Here is a 16,645-nt window from a genome sequence, read left to right as displayed (position 1 = left end):
CGGCCCTTCATTGATCAGTGGTTCTTCACAGTCTTTCGCTTTCAAATACATGATCTCTTCATCCGGGAAATCAAACTTAATCGGCTGGTAATCATCAAGGGGTTTGTTGGAACAAAATGTGTTTAACAATGAACCTTAAAGAGTTTTGATGATAACAAGGTATTAAAAATTGTAAATTGGACTAGCTAATATTTGTTCAAGTGTACAGGACCATAATTATAAAGTTACATCATCATTGGTTCTGAATGAGCAAATAAAGAGCAAAGGAAATGAAGCTTAGATGATTCTGAAGGCAAAGCTGCTCCTGAAGAAATACCGCTCCTGAAGTAAAGCTGCTCCTGAAGAATATTGCTTCTGAAGACAAGAGGTCCAGAAGCCACATCATCAGAAGCTGCACCATCAGAAGCTGCAGAAGTTGCTTCATCAGAAGCTGCCTCATCAGAAGTCATTTCACCAGAAGCTGAAGATCAACTGGATTTGCAAAACATTCAAAGATTGAAGGATCTACATTGCAAAAGCTGTCTATTGGATTCGAAAACATAGCAGAAAATTAGTGGAACATTGCAACGGTCATTTCAAAGGTGTTTGAAGGCTTGTGCTTGCAATTTGGACGAAAGCGTTGACATTGTACTTTGTACGAATTGTACAACCACGTTCTCCACCACTCTGTTTTGTGTCCACGCTACAAGACAAGAAAACAGCTCCAGAATACGGTCTCGCCTGCATATATGTTCCTTTGGATAAGGAATGGATTTCAAATTGGTTCTTCATAGGACAACAACCAAATCAGGCAAAAGATCATTGGTGAAAGATCAAGCTTCAACAACGACTCTTTGGTGTGCTGGCAATTTCACAACGTCTCTTTCACACCTCTATATAAAGGAGTGAAGACCTAGAGATTTGGTAATGCAAGAACGCTGAACGAAAGACTCACAAGATTTTCACAAGTACCAAACCTCTGCTGAAATTGTTCTGCATTCACTTAGAATTTCTGTGTCTCAAAGTCATATCTTAGAAATTCTTAAGTCCATTGAGTCTGTATCTGATTTGTATTGTGAGCACCTCTGATTGTATATCAAGTGTTCAACCTTAAACAATTTTCTATGTAATTTTGTTTAGTTAGGAAGTCTCTTGCAGTTGTGCTTGAGCAGGAAGTCTCTTGATTGTGTTCTTGAGCAAAGGAAGTCTCTTGCTTGTGTGCTTGAGCATTGGAAGTCTCTTGCTTGTGTGCTTGAGCATTTGTAATCAGATATTACTCATAGTGAAATCTCCTTGGAAGTGCAAGGGGGACTGGACTACTTCCGGATTGTGGAAGGAACCAGTATAATTGCTTTGTGTCGATCTTCTTCTCTCTCTCTCTGTTTCATTCCGCTGCATTTAGATTCTGATTATCACTTCAGAAACTGTCTCACCTAGCTTCTGATCAGTGTGTTCAGTTTTTAGGAGAAACGAAGAATTTTTCAAAACACAATTCAACCCCCCTTCTTGTGTTTTTCTCACCTTCAATTGGTATCTAGAGCCTTGGTCTGTTGTGTATCACTTAACCGTGCAACAGTCAAAGATCTGAGAAAAACATGTCTACTCCTCCTCCTACTGGTCCTAGTGATACTAGCTATAAACATGTCTCACATGATTATAGTGATAGTAAGAAATCCAGTGTTGGAAAAGTTCCAAAGTTCAATGGAGATGCTGAAGAGTTCTCTTGGTGGAAGACCAACTTTTACAGTTACATCATGAGCCTAGATGAAGAATTATGGGATATTCTGGAAGATGGTGTTGGTGATTTAGTCCTTGATGAAGAAGGAGCTGCTGTGGATAGAAAGAAACATACTTCAGAACTGAGGAAACTTTACAAGAAGCATCATATTATCAGAGGAGCTCTTGTCACTGCCATACCCAAAGCAGAATACATGAAGATGAGTGACAAATCCACTGCTAAAGCTATGTTTGCTTCTCTCTGTTCAAATTATGAAGGGAGCAAGAAGGTCAAAGAAGCAAAGGCTCTCCTGCTTGTACATCAGTATGAGTTATTCAAGATGAAGGATGATGAAACTATTGAGGAAATGTACTCAAGGTTTCAAACCTTAGTTTCTGGGCTACAGATTCTAAAGAAGAGCTATGTTGCTTCTGATCATGTAAGCAAGATACACAGAAGCTTACCTGCCAGATGGAGACCAAAGGTGACTGCCATTGAGGAAGCTAAAGATTTAAACACTTTAAGTGTCGAAGATCTTGTTAGTTCTCTCAAAGTTCATGAGTTAAGTCTTAATGAACATGAGTCTACTAAGAAGAGTAAATCAATAGCTCTTCCATCCAAAGGCAAGTCATCAAAAGCTCTCAAAGTAGTTGAATCTGAAGAGGAAGAACAGTCAAGTTCAGATTCTGAACCAGATGCTGCTGAAATGGCCATGCTCTCAAACAGACTTCAATATCTGGCCAAGAAGAACATAAAGTTTCTCTCCAGAAGGGGTAACTCCAGAAGCTCAAAGAAAGAAGATCAGAAGGGATGCTTCAACTGTAAGAAGCATGGACACTTCATTGCTGAATGCCCTGATCTTCAAAGAGAAAAGTCAAAGGATAAGTCAAAGAGGTCTACATTCAAACCAAGCAAACTCAAGAAGCAGATTAAGCAGAGTTTAATGGCAACCTGGGATGATTTGGGTAGTGAATCTGGATCTGATAAAGAGGAAGCTGATGAAGATGCAAAGGTAGCTGTTGGGTTGGTAGCAACAGCAACTTCAGAAGCTGAATCAGATTCAGACTCAGAAGATGAAAACGAGGTATATTCCAAAATTCCCAGAGATGAGCTTGTTGAGTCTCTTAAAGAACTTCTTACACATTTTGAAGTAAGAACCAATGAGTTGAAGGATTTAAAAGAAAAATATGCTGATTTGGTACAACAGCAAAAATCAACTCTATTGGATCTGAAAGCTTCTGAACAAGGACTTAGGGGCTTTGACTTCATGTGTAAAACATATGAAGATCAGCTCAGGTTCTTATGTCAGAAGCTACAAGAAAAGTGTAATGAAAAACCTTTAAGTAACCATGAAATTGCTCTTGAAGATTTTATTATATCTGGCATTGACAGAAGCAGAGTAGCTTCTATGATTTATAGCATTTACAAGAACAATGGCAGAGGAATTGGTTTTCCAGAAGTGAAACTTGAGAAAACCAATCTAAAATCTTGTTGTGAATGCATCAAGGAAGGTCTGAAAACATTCTTTGTACCAGAAGGGGCTGAGTTGGAAACTGTTGTTCAATCAGAACCTGAAGCTTCTAGTCCTAAGGCTAAGATTACTTCAAAGCCAAAGAACTCTAAGTCAAAGGCTATGATCAAATCTGATTCCAAGACTTCAAAGGTCAGGATCCTGAAAAGATCAGAACCTATTCCTCAGAGTATGGTGAAACCAAAATCTGGGGTTCTGAAGTCTAAGTTTCAGAAGAAGACAGTTACTGCTTCTGAAGTACCAAAACCCAAGGTGATGGTTAATCAGAAGCAACCCAACTCACAGCACAAGGTACAAGAAGTGAAGAGTAAAGCCTTAAGTACTAACCTTCCAGGACCCATAGAACAATGGGTACCTAAATCTAAAAATGTCAATGATGCAGGTATGTCTAAGAGCAGTGCCAAAGCAAAGATCATGGTACCTAGACAGCGGTTGCTCAAGACACATGACAGGAGACAAGTCCATGTTCCTCAGCCTAACAATGAAAGAGGGAGGAAATGTGAAATTTGGAGGCAACCAGTCAGGCAAGATCATAGGTACAGGAACTATTGGTAATTCCTCTACCTCAATTAATAATGTATGGTTGGTAGATGGTCTTGAACATAACCTTTTGAGCATTAGTCAATTTTGTGATAATGGTTATGATGTGCTTTTTGAAAAACCCAACTGTACAGTAATCAACAAGGAAGACAAATCCATTGTGTTCAAGGGAAAGAGAGTTGACAATGTCTATAAAATCAATTTTTCTGAACTGGCTGATCAGAAGGTGGTTTGCCTACTATCAGTGAATGATAAGAAATGGATGTGGCACAGAAGGTTGGGACATGCTAACTGGAGGTTAATCTCTAAGCTTAGTAAGTTACAACTGGTGAAAGGGCCACCAGACATTGACTATCATTCAGATGCACTCTGTGGTGCATGTCAGAGAGGGAAAATTGTGAAATCTTCTTTTAAAACCAAAGACATTGTTTCAACCTCAAGACCTTTAGAATTACTCCATATTGATTTATTTGGACCAGTGAGTACTGCATCCTTATATGGAAGTAGATATGGATTAGTCATTGTTGATGATTACAGCAGATGGACTTGGGTGAAATTCATAAAGAGTAAAGATGTTGCGTGTGATGTATTCAGTAGCTTCTGCACTCAAATTCAATCTGAAAAAGAATCAAAAATTTTGAAAATCAGAAGTGATCATGGTGGAGAATTTGAAAATGAGCCATTTGAAGCTTTTTGTGAAAAACATGGAATTTTCCATGAATTCTCTTCTCCTAGAACACCACAACAAAATGGGGTTGTAGAGAGAAAGAATAGAACTTTACAAGAAATGGCCAGAACCATGATTCATGAAAACAATTTACCAAAACATTTTTGGGTAGAAGCAGTGAATACAGCATGCTATGTTCAAAACAGGATCTATATTAGACCTATTTTGGAGAAAACAGCATATGAACTCTTTAAAGGAAGAAAACCCAATATCTCTTACTTTCATCAATTTGGATGTACATGTTACATTCTGAACAACAAGCTCTACCTAAAGAAATTTGATGCCAAGGCCCAAAGAGGAATCTTTTTAGGTTACTCTGAAAGGTCAAAGGCATACAGAGTGTATAATTCAGAAACACTCTGTGTTGAAGAATCTATGCACGTTAAATTTGATGACAAGGAGCTTGAAGATAAAACTTCAAAGCAAGGTGAAAGTTTTGCAGAGATACAAGTTCCTGAAGCTACTCCAGAACCTGATCAGATAGCTGAGTCTGAAGATAGTCCAGAAGCTGAACCCACATCAGAAGCACAAGATGAAGCTGCTTCTGATGAAGCACAAGATGGCTCACATCAAGCAGATCCTCCCAGAAACACATTCAAACACAAGTCTTCACATCCTGAGGAGCTAATCATTGGAAACAAAGATAGTCCAAGAAGAACAAGATCACATTTCAGACAAGAAGAGTCAATGATTGGACTAATCTCAATGATTGAACCTACAACAGTTGATGAAGCACTTTCAGATGATGGATGGATCCTAGCTATGCAAGAAGAGTTGAATCAATTTCAACGAAATGATGTGTGGGATCTGGTACCCAAACCTCAGCACAAGAACATTATTGGAACAAAATGGGTATTCAGAAACAAGCTGAATGAGCAAGGTGAAGTAACAAGAAACAAAGCCAGGCTTGTTGCACAAGGGTATAGTCAACAAGAAGGCATTGATTACACTGAAACGTTTGCTCCAGTTGCAAGATTGGAAGCAATCAGGTTACTTCTTTCCTATGCAGTTAATCATGGCATAATATTATATCAAATGGATGTCAAGAGTGCATTTCTAAATGGTGTCATAGAAGAAGAAGTGTATGTCAAGCAACCTCCTGGATTTGAGGATATTAAATATCCTGACCATGTTTTTAAACTGAAGAAATCACTATATGGCTTGAAACAAGCTCCCAGAGCTTGGTATGATAGACTAAGTAATTTCTTAATCAAAAATGATTTTAAAAGAGGAGAGGTTGATACTACACTCTTCAGAAGGACCCTTGAGAAAGATATTCTTGTTGTGCAAATATATGTTGATGATATAATATTTGGTTCTACTAATGCATCTCTTTGCAAGGAATTTTCTGAGTTAATGCAGGATGAATTTGAAATGAGCATGATGGGAGAGCTGAAGTTCTTCCTGGGCATTGAAATCAATCAATGCAAAGATGGAGTCTATGTTCATCAATCAAAGTACACAAAGGAGCTTCTGAAGAAGTTCAAACTTGAAGATTGTAAAGTGATGAACACTCCAATGCACCCTACGTGCACCTTAAGCAAAGAAGATGAAGGAGCTAAAGTAGATCAGAAGCTGTATAGAGGTATGATTGGTTCTTTGTTATACCTCACTGCATCTAGGCCAGATATTTTATTCAGTGTATGCTTGTGTGCAAGATTCCAATCAGATTATAGAGAATCTCATATGACTGCTGTCAAGAGAATCTTCAGGTATTTGAAAGGAACAACTAATCTTGGACTCCTTTATAGGAAATCCTTAGATTATAAGCTAATTGGATTCTGTGATGCTGATTATGCTGGTGATAGGATTGAAAGAAAGTCAACCAGTGGCAATTGTCAATTTCTGGGTGATAATCTTATATCCTGGGCTAGCAAAAGACAAACAACTATTGCTATGTCTACAGCAGAAGCAGAATACATTTCAGCTGCAAGTTGTTGTACACAACTACTCTGGATGAAACATCAGTTGGAAGATTATCAGATAACTGCTAACAGTATTCCCATTTATTGTTATAATACTGCTGCTATTTGTTTGTCTAAAAATCCAATTTTGCATTCAAGAGCGAAGCACATTGAAATCAAACACCATTTTATCAGAGATTATGTTCAAAAAGGAATTTTAGATATACAATTCATTGATACTGAAAATCAATGGGCTGATATATTTACTAAGCCTTTAACTGTTGAAAGATTTGATTTTATAAAGAAAAATTTGAACATGCACTTTGTATCTGATTAAAATGCTTGCTTGCTCCTGAATAGGGTTTTAGGTTCTGAAGTCAGTTCAGAAGCGGTAGTCCATCAGAAGCTCTTTATTGAGGTTCTGAGGAAAACTCGCTTCTGATGATGACGTCAGCATCTGAAGTCCAGAAGCTGGATTTGTTGCTTCTGAATAGTTGAATTAGTGGAAACGTTGGAAGTTACCTTTTAAAAACTAACTTCTGGCCCACTAACTTGGTAGTTACTCTGTGAACTTCTTACGTGGCCTGTATGTGTTGGTGTATAACTAAAAGGGCAATGATGATTTAATAGCTTTGAAAGTACTTTTCACGCGCCCCCAATTTTGTCATTAATGTTATGTTTGTTTGTCTCTTTTGAATTGCAATCGTTTTACTTTTAACACTTTGACAATTCACACACTACTCACTCACAACAAACACATTTGCTCTCAAACCTCTTGCGAAGTAAGCGCATTTTCTCAACCTTAGAACCCTAAAATCTTCATCTTCTTCAAATCTTCGTCAATCATCAAATGGCATCATCAAGCTCAAAAGTTTCAGAATCTACATCAAACAAGCAAAGCGTATCAGAATCTGGGTCCATCTACAAAGAGAAGACTATGGATATTCCATGGAAATCCTTAATCGTTCAAGTAGAATCACCAGTGGACTTCACTTCACTCAAGAAGTACGAAGTGGACATGGAAGGCTATGTAGAAACTCAGAAACTGTCTGGATACTTCAACATGCTAAATGGGCCAACATATGTGAACTTGGTCAAAGATTTCTGGTTAAGGGCTGAAATCGTCAATAGAAAGCCTGTGAAGGCAGCAGATAAACCAGCTGGGTCGAAGAAAGGAAAGAAGGAGATTGAGTTGAATCCCACTTCCTTCAGTAGTCTTGAGATAAGGTCTGAAGTGATGGGTATTCCCGTAATCATCACAGAGGAGATAATTGCTAAAGCTTGTAGAATGGATGCAGAAGGAAGATTTCAAGAAATAGTTAAAAAGGATGATGTCCTGCTGCAAAACTACTACAACACTCTTCTGGGTGGTAACAAAGATGCTAAGCCTTCTGAAATGGAGATTCACAACAGAATGTTGGTGAAATTCAGTAACGATTGCTTCTTTCAAAGAGCAGGTGGGTCTGATCAACCCAACAACCAACAGAAGCTAGCAATCTATTTCATGACCAATCTGGAAAAGATAAACTTCCCAAGATATGTATTGGATCATCTCTGCTGGGCTATTAATGAAGGCACAGTCAAAGGAAGGAAACAAGTGCCCTATGGAAGATTGCTCTCTGAGATCTTTTATCAAGGGAGAGTGCTGGATTTATTGAGAAGAACAAGGGACGCTTCTGATAAATGCTTCGAAGTTTCTACTGCAGAAAAGACTATCAGTAGCAAGACTTTGCATTCAATGCACTTTTTCAAGACAACTCCTAAAGATGAGAAGTGGTTGGAGATGACCACAGAAGAATCTGAGATTATCAGGGACTTTCCTTCCTTAGTTAAGGAAAGTAATCCTGAACACTTAGCTAGATTAGTAGCTGAGTACGTCTTGGAGGATGATGCAAGTTCTCAGGAGGAAGCTGCTCTTGCTAAAGGGAAAGGCAAGAAGGCCAAGGCAGTTGTTGTGTCAGAAGCTGCTGTTTCTGATGCACCTAAAGGGAAGAGGGCCAAAACTAGTTCAGAATCTGATGCTGCTCCTACTAAAGGAAAGAGGGCCAGAACTAGTACTGAGTCAGAAGCTGCTATTGCTAAATCTGAAAAGCAAAAAGTTGCTAAGACTGAAGCTAAACCTGTTTCTATCAAGGATAAAGGAAAGATGCAGAAGGTTGGTGCTGCCTCTATTCCTCAGAAAAGAAGAAAAGGTAAGGCAGATTTAGTAATCACTGAAGAGCAGCTGCAAGAAGCTCTTCAAGAAATAGAGAAAGAAGAGGCTGATCCTAAGCTAAAGAAGAAGAAGGCCCCCCTTCAACTTGTGAGTCCTATGGTTGAGATGACTCCAATAAGGAAAAGGATGGCAGATGAACGTGCTTCTGATCTTATTTCAGACAAAAAGGATCTAAAAGCACAGTACACTCATCAAAGAGATGAAAAGCTCAAGGCCTTGGGTATGGAAGATTGTGATAGGTACTTCAAAGAGAAATTGGCTGAAGTTAGAGCCATTGCTGGTAAGTCTACTGAAGACAATGAGGATGAAGAAATGATGATTTTCATGGGAGATGCTCCAGAAGAGGGAACTTCAGAAGTAGTTCCTCAAGCTGCTGGTCCACAGAAGATCACTTCTGAAGCTGGCCCTGCAGCTGAGGTAATCCAGATTCCAGTCACCTCTATCCCCATTTCACCTTCTTCACCATCAGTACCTGAACCAATAGAAGACACTTCTGTCTTAGACAATCTTGCTCTCCACTACTCAGGTGAGTTACCTATAGACAAATCTACCTCAGAAAAGGCCTCTGAAACAACTCCAGAAGCAGCTGCTTCTGAAAATGTTGTTTCAGAAAACCCCCATCAACACACACCTGAACCACATAAACCCACAACACCCCCACAATCACCAATAGCTACCATTGACCCCCAACTCAACACTCAAACATCAACTTCACCACAACAACCACCAACTGAAATTGAACACTCCCCAGCACCAACTCCTATGGATGTTGACATCTCTCAAGTCAATGTTCAGGCCTCAACCTCTACCACACACATTGCTTCTGACCAGCCTTCATCTTCAAACACACAAACACACTTTACCATTCCAGTTCCTAACCATGTTCAAGACCTGGAAATCAGTGATTCTGATCTTGAAACCCTTGAACAACCACCCACAAACATCCTGGAATCTGGATATATTAATTCTGAGCTTCTGACAATCCTTAGTCAATTGCATAATCTGGTGGATCAAAGAAGGACAATTGATCTCACAAGTGCATATGAAGACTCCTGGGCATCTCTTCAGAACCGGGCAGCTGAGCTTATTGAAGATATCAAGGCTAAATGCATCAGAGTCAAGCAAGCTTCAGTCAGAAGGCTAATGGAGCATTTGAATCAGAGTCTCAGAGTATGAAGTTCTACACTGCTCCTGGCAAACCAGCCTTTCTTCTTAGAAACGGATTACTTGACCAGAGAAGCAAGGTTGTGTAAGCTTCTGAAGAAACAGATGGCACAGCAGCAGCAAGAAGCTAGAGAAAGGGAACAGGCTCTTCTCCAGAGGCAACAACAGCTTGAAGAACTGTTGCAAAAGAAAATTGAAGAAATGGAGGAGATGAAGAAACAACAACAAACCAACCCTTAGTTGCACACCTTTGTGTTATTTTTGTTTGTTGTTTGTTTTAAAATTCTTAGTCCTTGCTTCTGAAACCATCTTGTTTTATTTTTATGCTTCTGAATGCTTACTGCTTCTGACTGCTTAGCTGCTTCTGATAATTGGATATTCATGCTAATATATTTTGATCTGATTGAATTAATTAATTTCTTGTATACTCTCTCCTGTTTGAGTTTTTCTCAAATCTTTTTGTCTTTTATGTTTTTTTTTATTATTATTATTTTTTTTGATAATGACAAAAGGGGGAGTATATGTGACAAGTATTTAAAGGCTCTGAGCCCCATTAATGGCATTTGAAATTTTTGAAAAACTTCTATCATTTTTTTTACCTTATTGGTATAAGCTATGAACGAATGAAGAAGTATCAAAATTCAAGTAAAATTAATTGAACCATTCTTCTTATCTATAAGTTAATTCTTTCAATGATTCAATTTTTTTTTTTAAAGCTCTGATATTTTTATTGTGCGAAAAATGAATTTAATTAACCTGGATAGAACTTAGGGGGAGCTTACAAACCTCACCTTAAAGACTATCAGACTCAGGGGGAGTTTGAGCTTACAAACCTCAGACTCTGAGCTTACAAACCTCAGAACCCCAAAGTCAACTTGTTAATTAGATTAACAACAATTGATCAATTTTAAATACTTTTGTTTGTCATCATCAAAAAGGGGGAGATTGTTGGAACAAAATGTGTTTAACAATGAACCTTAAAGAGTTTTGATGATAACAAGGTATTAAAAATTGTAAATTGGACTAGCTAATATTTGTTCAAGTGTACAGGACCATAATTATAAAGTTACATCATCATTGGTTCTGAATGAGCAAATAAAGAGCAAAGGAAATGAAGCTTAGATGATTCTGAAGGCAAAGCTGCTCCTGAAGAAATACCGCTCCTGAAGTAAAGCTGCTCCTGAAGAATATTGCTTCTGAAGACAAGAGGTCCAGAAGCCACATCATCAGAAGCTGCACCATCAGAAGCTGCAGAAGTTGCTTCATCAGAAGCTGCCTCATCAGAAGTCATTTCACCAGAAGCTGAAGATCAACTGGATTTGCAAAACATTCAAAGATTGAAGGATCTACATTGCAAAAGCTGTCTATTGGATTCGAAAACATAGCAGAAAATTAGTGGAACATTGCAACGGTCATTTCAAAGGTGTTTGAAGGCTTGTGCTTGCAATTTGGACGAAAGCGTTGACATTGTACTTTGTACGAATTGTACAACCACGTTCTCCACCACTCTGTTTTGTGTCCACGCTACAAGACAAGAAAACAGCTCCAGAATACGGTCTCGCCTGCATATATGTTCCTTTGGATAAGGAATGGATTTCAAATTGGTTCTTCATAGGACAACAACCAAATCAGGCAAAAGATCATTGGTGAAAGATCAAGCTTCAACAACGACTCTTTGGTGTGCTGGCAATTTCACAACGTCTCTTTCACACCTCTATATAAAGGAGTGAAGACCTAGAGATTTGGTAATGCAAGAACGCTGAACGAAAGACTCACAAGATTTTCACAAGTACCAAACCTCTGCTGAAATTGTTCTGCATTCACTTAGAATTTCTGTGTCTCAAAGTCATATCTTAGAAATTCTTAAGTCCATTGAGTCTGTATCTGATTTGTATTGTGAGCACCTCTGATTGTATATCAAGTGTTCAACCTTAAACAATTTTCTGTGTAATTTTGTTTAGTTAGGAAGTCTCTTGCAGTTGTGCTTGAGCAGGAAGTCTCTTGATTGTGTTCTTGAGCAAAGGAAGTCTCTTGCTTGTGTGCTTGAGCATTGGAAGTCTCTTGCTTGTGTGCTTGAGCATTTGTAATCAGATATTACTCATAGTGAAATCTCCTTGGAAGTGCAAGGGGGACTGGACTACTTCCGGATTGTGGAAGGAACCAGTATAATTGCTTTGTGTCGTTCTTCTTCTCTCTCTCAGTTTTATTCCGCTGCATTTAGATTCTGATTATCACTTCAGAAGCTGTCTCACCTAGCTTCTGATCAGTGTGTTCAGTTTTTAGGAGAAACGAAGAATTTTTCAAAACACAATTCAACCCCCCTTCTTGTGTTTTTCTCACCTTCAGGGTTGACAAGCAAGATGCTCAGCAAGGACACTTCCTTTGATTGCTTTCTGAGCTTTGTACACAATATCATATTCAGACAACAACATCTGCCAACGTGCAATCTTTCCAGTAACAGCAGGCTTTTCAAAGATGTACTTGATTGGATCCATTCGGGATATCAACCAAGTTTTATGATTCACCATATAATGACGCAGGCGTTTGGCAGCCCAGGCTAAAGCACAACAAGTCTTTTCAAGCATTGTATAGCGAGTCTCACAGTCGGTGAACTTCTTGCTCAGATAGTAGATAGCATGTTCTTTCTTCCCGGTTTCGTCTTGTTGACCGAGGACACAACCCACGGAATCTTCTAACACTGACAAATACATAATCAAAGGCCTTCCTTCCACTGGTGGAACAAGGATAGGTGGTTCCAACAGGTATTCTTTAATGCTATCAAAAGCTTCCTGGCATTCATCATTCCATACAACAGGCTGATTCTTTCTGAGCAATTTGAAAATTGGTCCACAGGTAGTGGTCATGTGAGATATGAATCTTGAAATGTAATTCAGACGTCCGAGGAAACCTCTAACTTGCTTTTCAGTTTGAGGGGCTGGCATCTCTCTGATGGCTCGGACTTTGTCAGGATCAACTTCAATGCCTCTTTGACTGACAATGAAGCCTAGCAACTTTCCTGATCTTACACCAAATGTGCACTTGTTAGGATTCAACCGCAGCTTGTATTTTCTCAATCTTTTAAACATCTTTTTCAAATACACGACATGCTGCTCCTCATCACTTGACTTCACAATCATATCATCAACATATACTTCAATCTCTTTGTGAATCATATCATGAAACAGAGTTGTCATACCTCTTTGATAGGTAGCACCAGCATTTATCAAGCCAAACGACATCAGTTTATAACAGAACGTTCCCCATGGAGTAATGAAGGACGTCTTTTCTCTATCTTCAGGTGACATCTGTATCTGGTTGTAGCCAGTGAAACCATCCATGAAAGAGAACACTTTAGACTGAGCAGTACTGTCAACAAGCACGTCAATATGAGGCAATGAGAAGTTGTCTTTTGGACTTGCTTTATTCAAATCTCTATAATCAACACACATTCGAACTTTCCCATCTTTCTTTGGTACTGGTACGATGTTGGCAATCCACTCAGGATATTCAGCTGTCATGAGGAAACCCGCATCAATTTGCTTCTGCACTTCAGCCTTGATCTTAAGAGCCATGTCTGGTCGAGATCTTCTCAATTTCTGTTTGACAGGAGGACATTCAGGTCCTGTCGGTATCCGATGTTCCACAATCTTGGGATCTAGACCCGACATATCTTCATAGGACCATGCAAAGACATCTGGATAATCATGGAGAAGCTGAGTAATCTTCTTTTTTACTTCTGGCTCAAGTGTAGCACCGATCTTGATCTCTCGCTTGTTTTCTTCAGTACCCAGGTTGATAAGCTCAGTCTCTTCCTGGTGAGGCTGAATGGCTCTTCTTTCTTGTTCAAGCAGTCGAGTGATCTCGTACGGTATCTCTTCATCATCATCCTCATCTTCAGCTTTGTATACAGGGAATTCAAAATTTGGAGGAACCATAGGGTCACTGTGTTCAACGGGTTTATTGTGGTTCAATCTGCATAATATGATTGGGATGATTTTTAGAAAAAGTTTTTCATGCAGATTTTTGAAATTAATAAGAAAAATACAGATGTTTTGGTTTTTTCTGGCATTACCATTATTTCCAAGAAAAAAGGCACTAAAAAGTGAAAAACTAAGAGTCGTGAGAAAGACGACAACTTTTATTGATAACGACAATGCCGAAACAAACATGCCCTTACAATGATATCACTTTCGCCTTGGGCAGAGCGAAAGGATTGTTATTTTGAAAACAAAGAAAAACATGAGCAACAAGACACATTACATGGAAGCATGCATGACTAAAGGAACATCAATAGTCTCCCAATTTCTCACGGTGCCTCCTGGTACAACAAATGTAGGTACGTGACTTCTTTCAGCAGCATCTTCAGCAATAGCATTGATAAACCCAGCACTGTAGAAAGTTCCTGTTAAAACACCAGAGGTTGGGGAGAATCCGAGGCCCTCTTTACGCTTGTTTTCCAGAATCTGAATTACTGTGCCCCAGCCGGCAGCTTGCCCTTCTTGAACAGCCTTCTGGGCATCTTTCAGTGAAGCCATGCTAGTACCAGCCCTCCGGGGTTCTGCACCCTCAACAGTCAAGCCTTGAAATGACGTCCCTTCAGCGGACCCTGCTTCAACACAAGAGAAAGATGACACTTGGCTAACCAGATATGCTTCTTCACCATGCACAGTGACAATCTTACCGTTCCTCATGAACTTGAGCTTTTGATGCAAAGTAGAAGTGACTGCCCCAGCGTCATGAATCCACGGCCTTCCGAGGAGACAGCTGTATGAAGCATTGATGTCCATGACTTGGAAAGTGATTTGGAATGTCTCCGGACCAATGGTAATTGGCAAGTCTACCTCCCCGAGAACATCCTTGCGGGATCCATCAAAAGCTTTAACCAGATAGCTGCTACCCCTCAGAGAAATTCCATGATGACTCAATTGCCTTAGGGTGGATTCAGGCATTACATTCAGAGACGATCCAGTGTCCACCAACACATTGGATATCATGTCAGATCTACAATGTACAGAGATATGCAGAGCCAAGTTGTGGTGTTTCCCTGCTTCGGGGAGTTCATCGTCACCAAACCCCAAGTTGTTGCAGGCAGTAATATTACTCACTATCCCATCAAACTGATCCACAGAGACTTCGTGGTCAACATAAGCTTGCTCCAGTATCTTCATTAACACTTTCCTATGAGCCTCTGAGCTCATGAGCAGAGACAAGATGGATATCTTTGACGGGGTTTGCAGTAGCTGGTCAACAATCTTGTAGTCACTCTTCTTAATAAGTCTCAGAATCTCATCCAGATTAGACTCTTCAATAGATTGGCCTGTTGGGCCGGGGTTCTTGTCAACAGGAGGAGCAACTGGTGGAGTTATTGTGGCAGTGGGTGTCACCACCTTCTTTTGAAACAAGGGTGGACGGACTTTCCTGCTTCTCAGAGCTGTAATTTCACTAGCAACATTATCAACTGTAGCTGGGGATACCAGAGGCACTTCCACTCCATTCTCGACCATGGTTGCATTGTATTTGTAAGGAATTGCTTTGGTAGAGGTATATGATACCGGACCAGGTAACCTGATCACCAAAGGCTCAACATCCCTTGTCTGAGATACACTTTCAACAGGAGAGTCATGGAACACTGGCACAATCACACATACATCACTGGCGATTAAGTACTTGTCATCCATCAGGCTCTGTATATCATCTTGCACCACACAACAGCCCATAGGATTTTGAAGACATTCTGAACAGGAAGCATGATCGTGATTAAACAAAGAAGCTTGACACAGTTTGGCATGTAGCGGCACCAAGGGAGTAGCGACATTGCGGACATCCAATATGGGATCCTCTTGAGGAACGTGGATCCTTTCAAAAGCCTCAATCATATTAACAGCAGCATGGTTTGGAAGTGGATTGTCGAGGACATGAGGAGCATTATTCTCAAAAGTCAACCTCCCTCTGTCTATCAGATCCTTCACAACATATTTCAAAGCATAACAACCTTCAACATCATGGCCTTGAGCACCCTGATGGAATTCACATGTAAGATCCTGTCGGAACCTAGGAGGCAAAGGATTAGGCGGAGGCCTACCTGGTCTGGTGGCACAATGTCCCTTAGCAAGTAGAGTTGGGAGCAGATCAGCATACCGCATTGGTATTGGTGGAAAATAAGTCCTGGGCCGAGGACCCTGTTGCTGCTGCTGCTGTTGTTGAGCAGGAGGCTGTTGTTGTACTTGTTGAGCAACGGCATTAACGGGTGCTGGTGGTTGACCCGGTGGCAGAGGATATTGCTGGTAGAATGGTGCGAAGAAGGGATGTTAAGAGTACTGCATGTATTGATAGGGTAAAGGCAACGGAGTAGCATTAGCAGGTGTAGACTTATTACCAGATACCATCCCTATTTCAGATTCTTTCTTTTTATGATGGCCATTACCATACTTCTTAAGTGCGCTGGTTGAAGATTCAACCTTCTTAAGAACAATAATACCCTCACTGACAGCCTCTTCTAGACGAGTTCCCATAGTAACCATGTCGGAGAAATTGTTTGGAGCAGAGACTATCATTCTTTCAACGTATTCCTTCTTCAGAGTCTTCAGGAATGTCTGTGTTAATTCTTCCTCATCGAGTCGAGGAGAAACACGGGCAGCTGCCCCTCTCCATCTCTAGGCATATTCACGAAAGGTTTCATCTGATTTCTGAGACAAAGCTTTAAGAGAGTCCCTATTTGGCTTCAGACGAGTGTTGAACTCATAATGACTTTCAAAAGCAGCAGCGAGTTCCTCAAAAGTATGGATATTGTCTTTGCTCAAACCAGTGTACCAATCTGCTGCATCATCTGTCAAGCTACTCTGGAAGCAATGGATCATTAGTGCGTCAT

General features: G+C 39.9%; 1 protein-coding gene across 1 annotated transcript; it reads right to left on the bottom strand.

Moving 5' to 3' along the window:
- Positions 1 to 13,896: 13,896 nt before the first annotated feature.
- LOC146922556 (uncharacterized) lies at positions 13,897 to 16,361 on the bottom strand. Its single transcript, XM_085710847.1, has 2 exons — positions 14,459 to 16,361; positions 13,897 to 14,383 (listed from the first exon to the last, which is right to left on the bottom strand). The coding sequence occupies exons 1-2, from the start codon at positions 15,918 to 15,920 to the stop codon at positions 14,034 to 14,036; spliced, it is 1,812 nt and encodes a 603-aa protein (XP_085566973.1). The 5' UTR covers positions 15,921 to 16,361; the 3' UTR covers positions 13,897 to 14,033.
- Positions 16,362 to 16,645: the final 284 nt, after the last annotated feature.

This window comes from Medicago sativa, chromosome 5, assembly GCF_051527215.1.
Source record: "Medicago sativa cultivar Bolivia chromosome 5, Bolivia_mono, whole genome shotgun sequence".
Classification (NCBI taxonomy): domain Eukaryota; kingdom Viridiplantae; phylum Streptophyta; class Magnoliopsida; order Fabales; family Fabaceae; genus Medicago; species Medicago sativa.
This window is presented reverse-complemented; position numbering and strand designations above follow the sequence as displayed.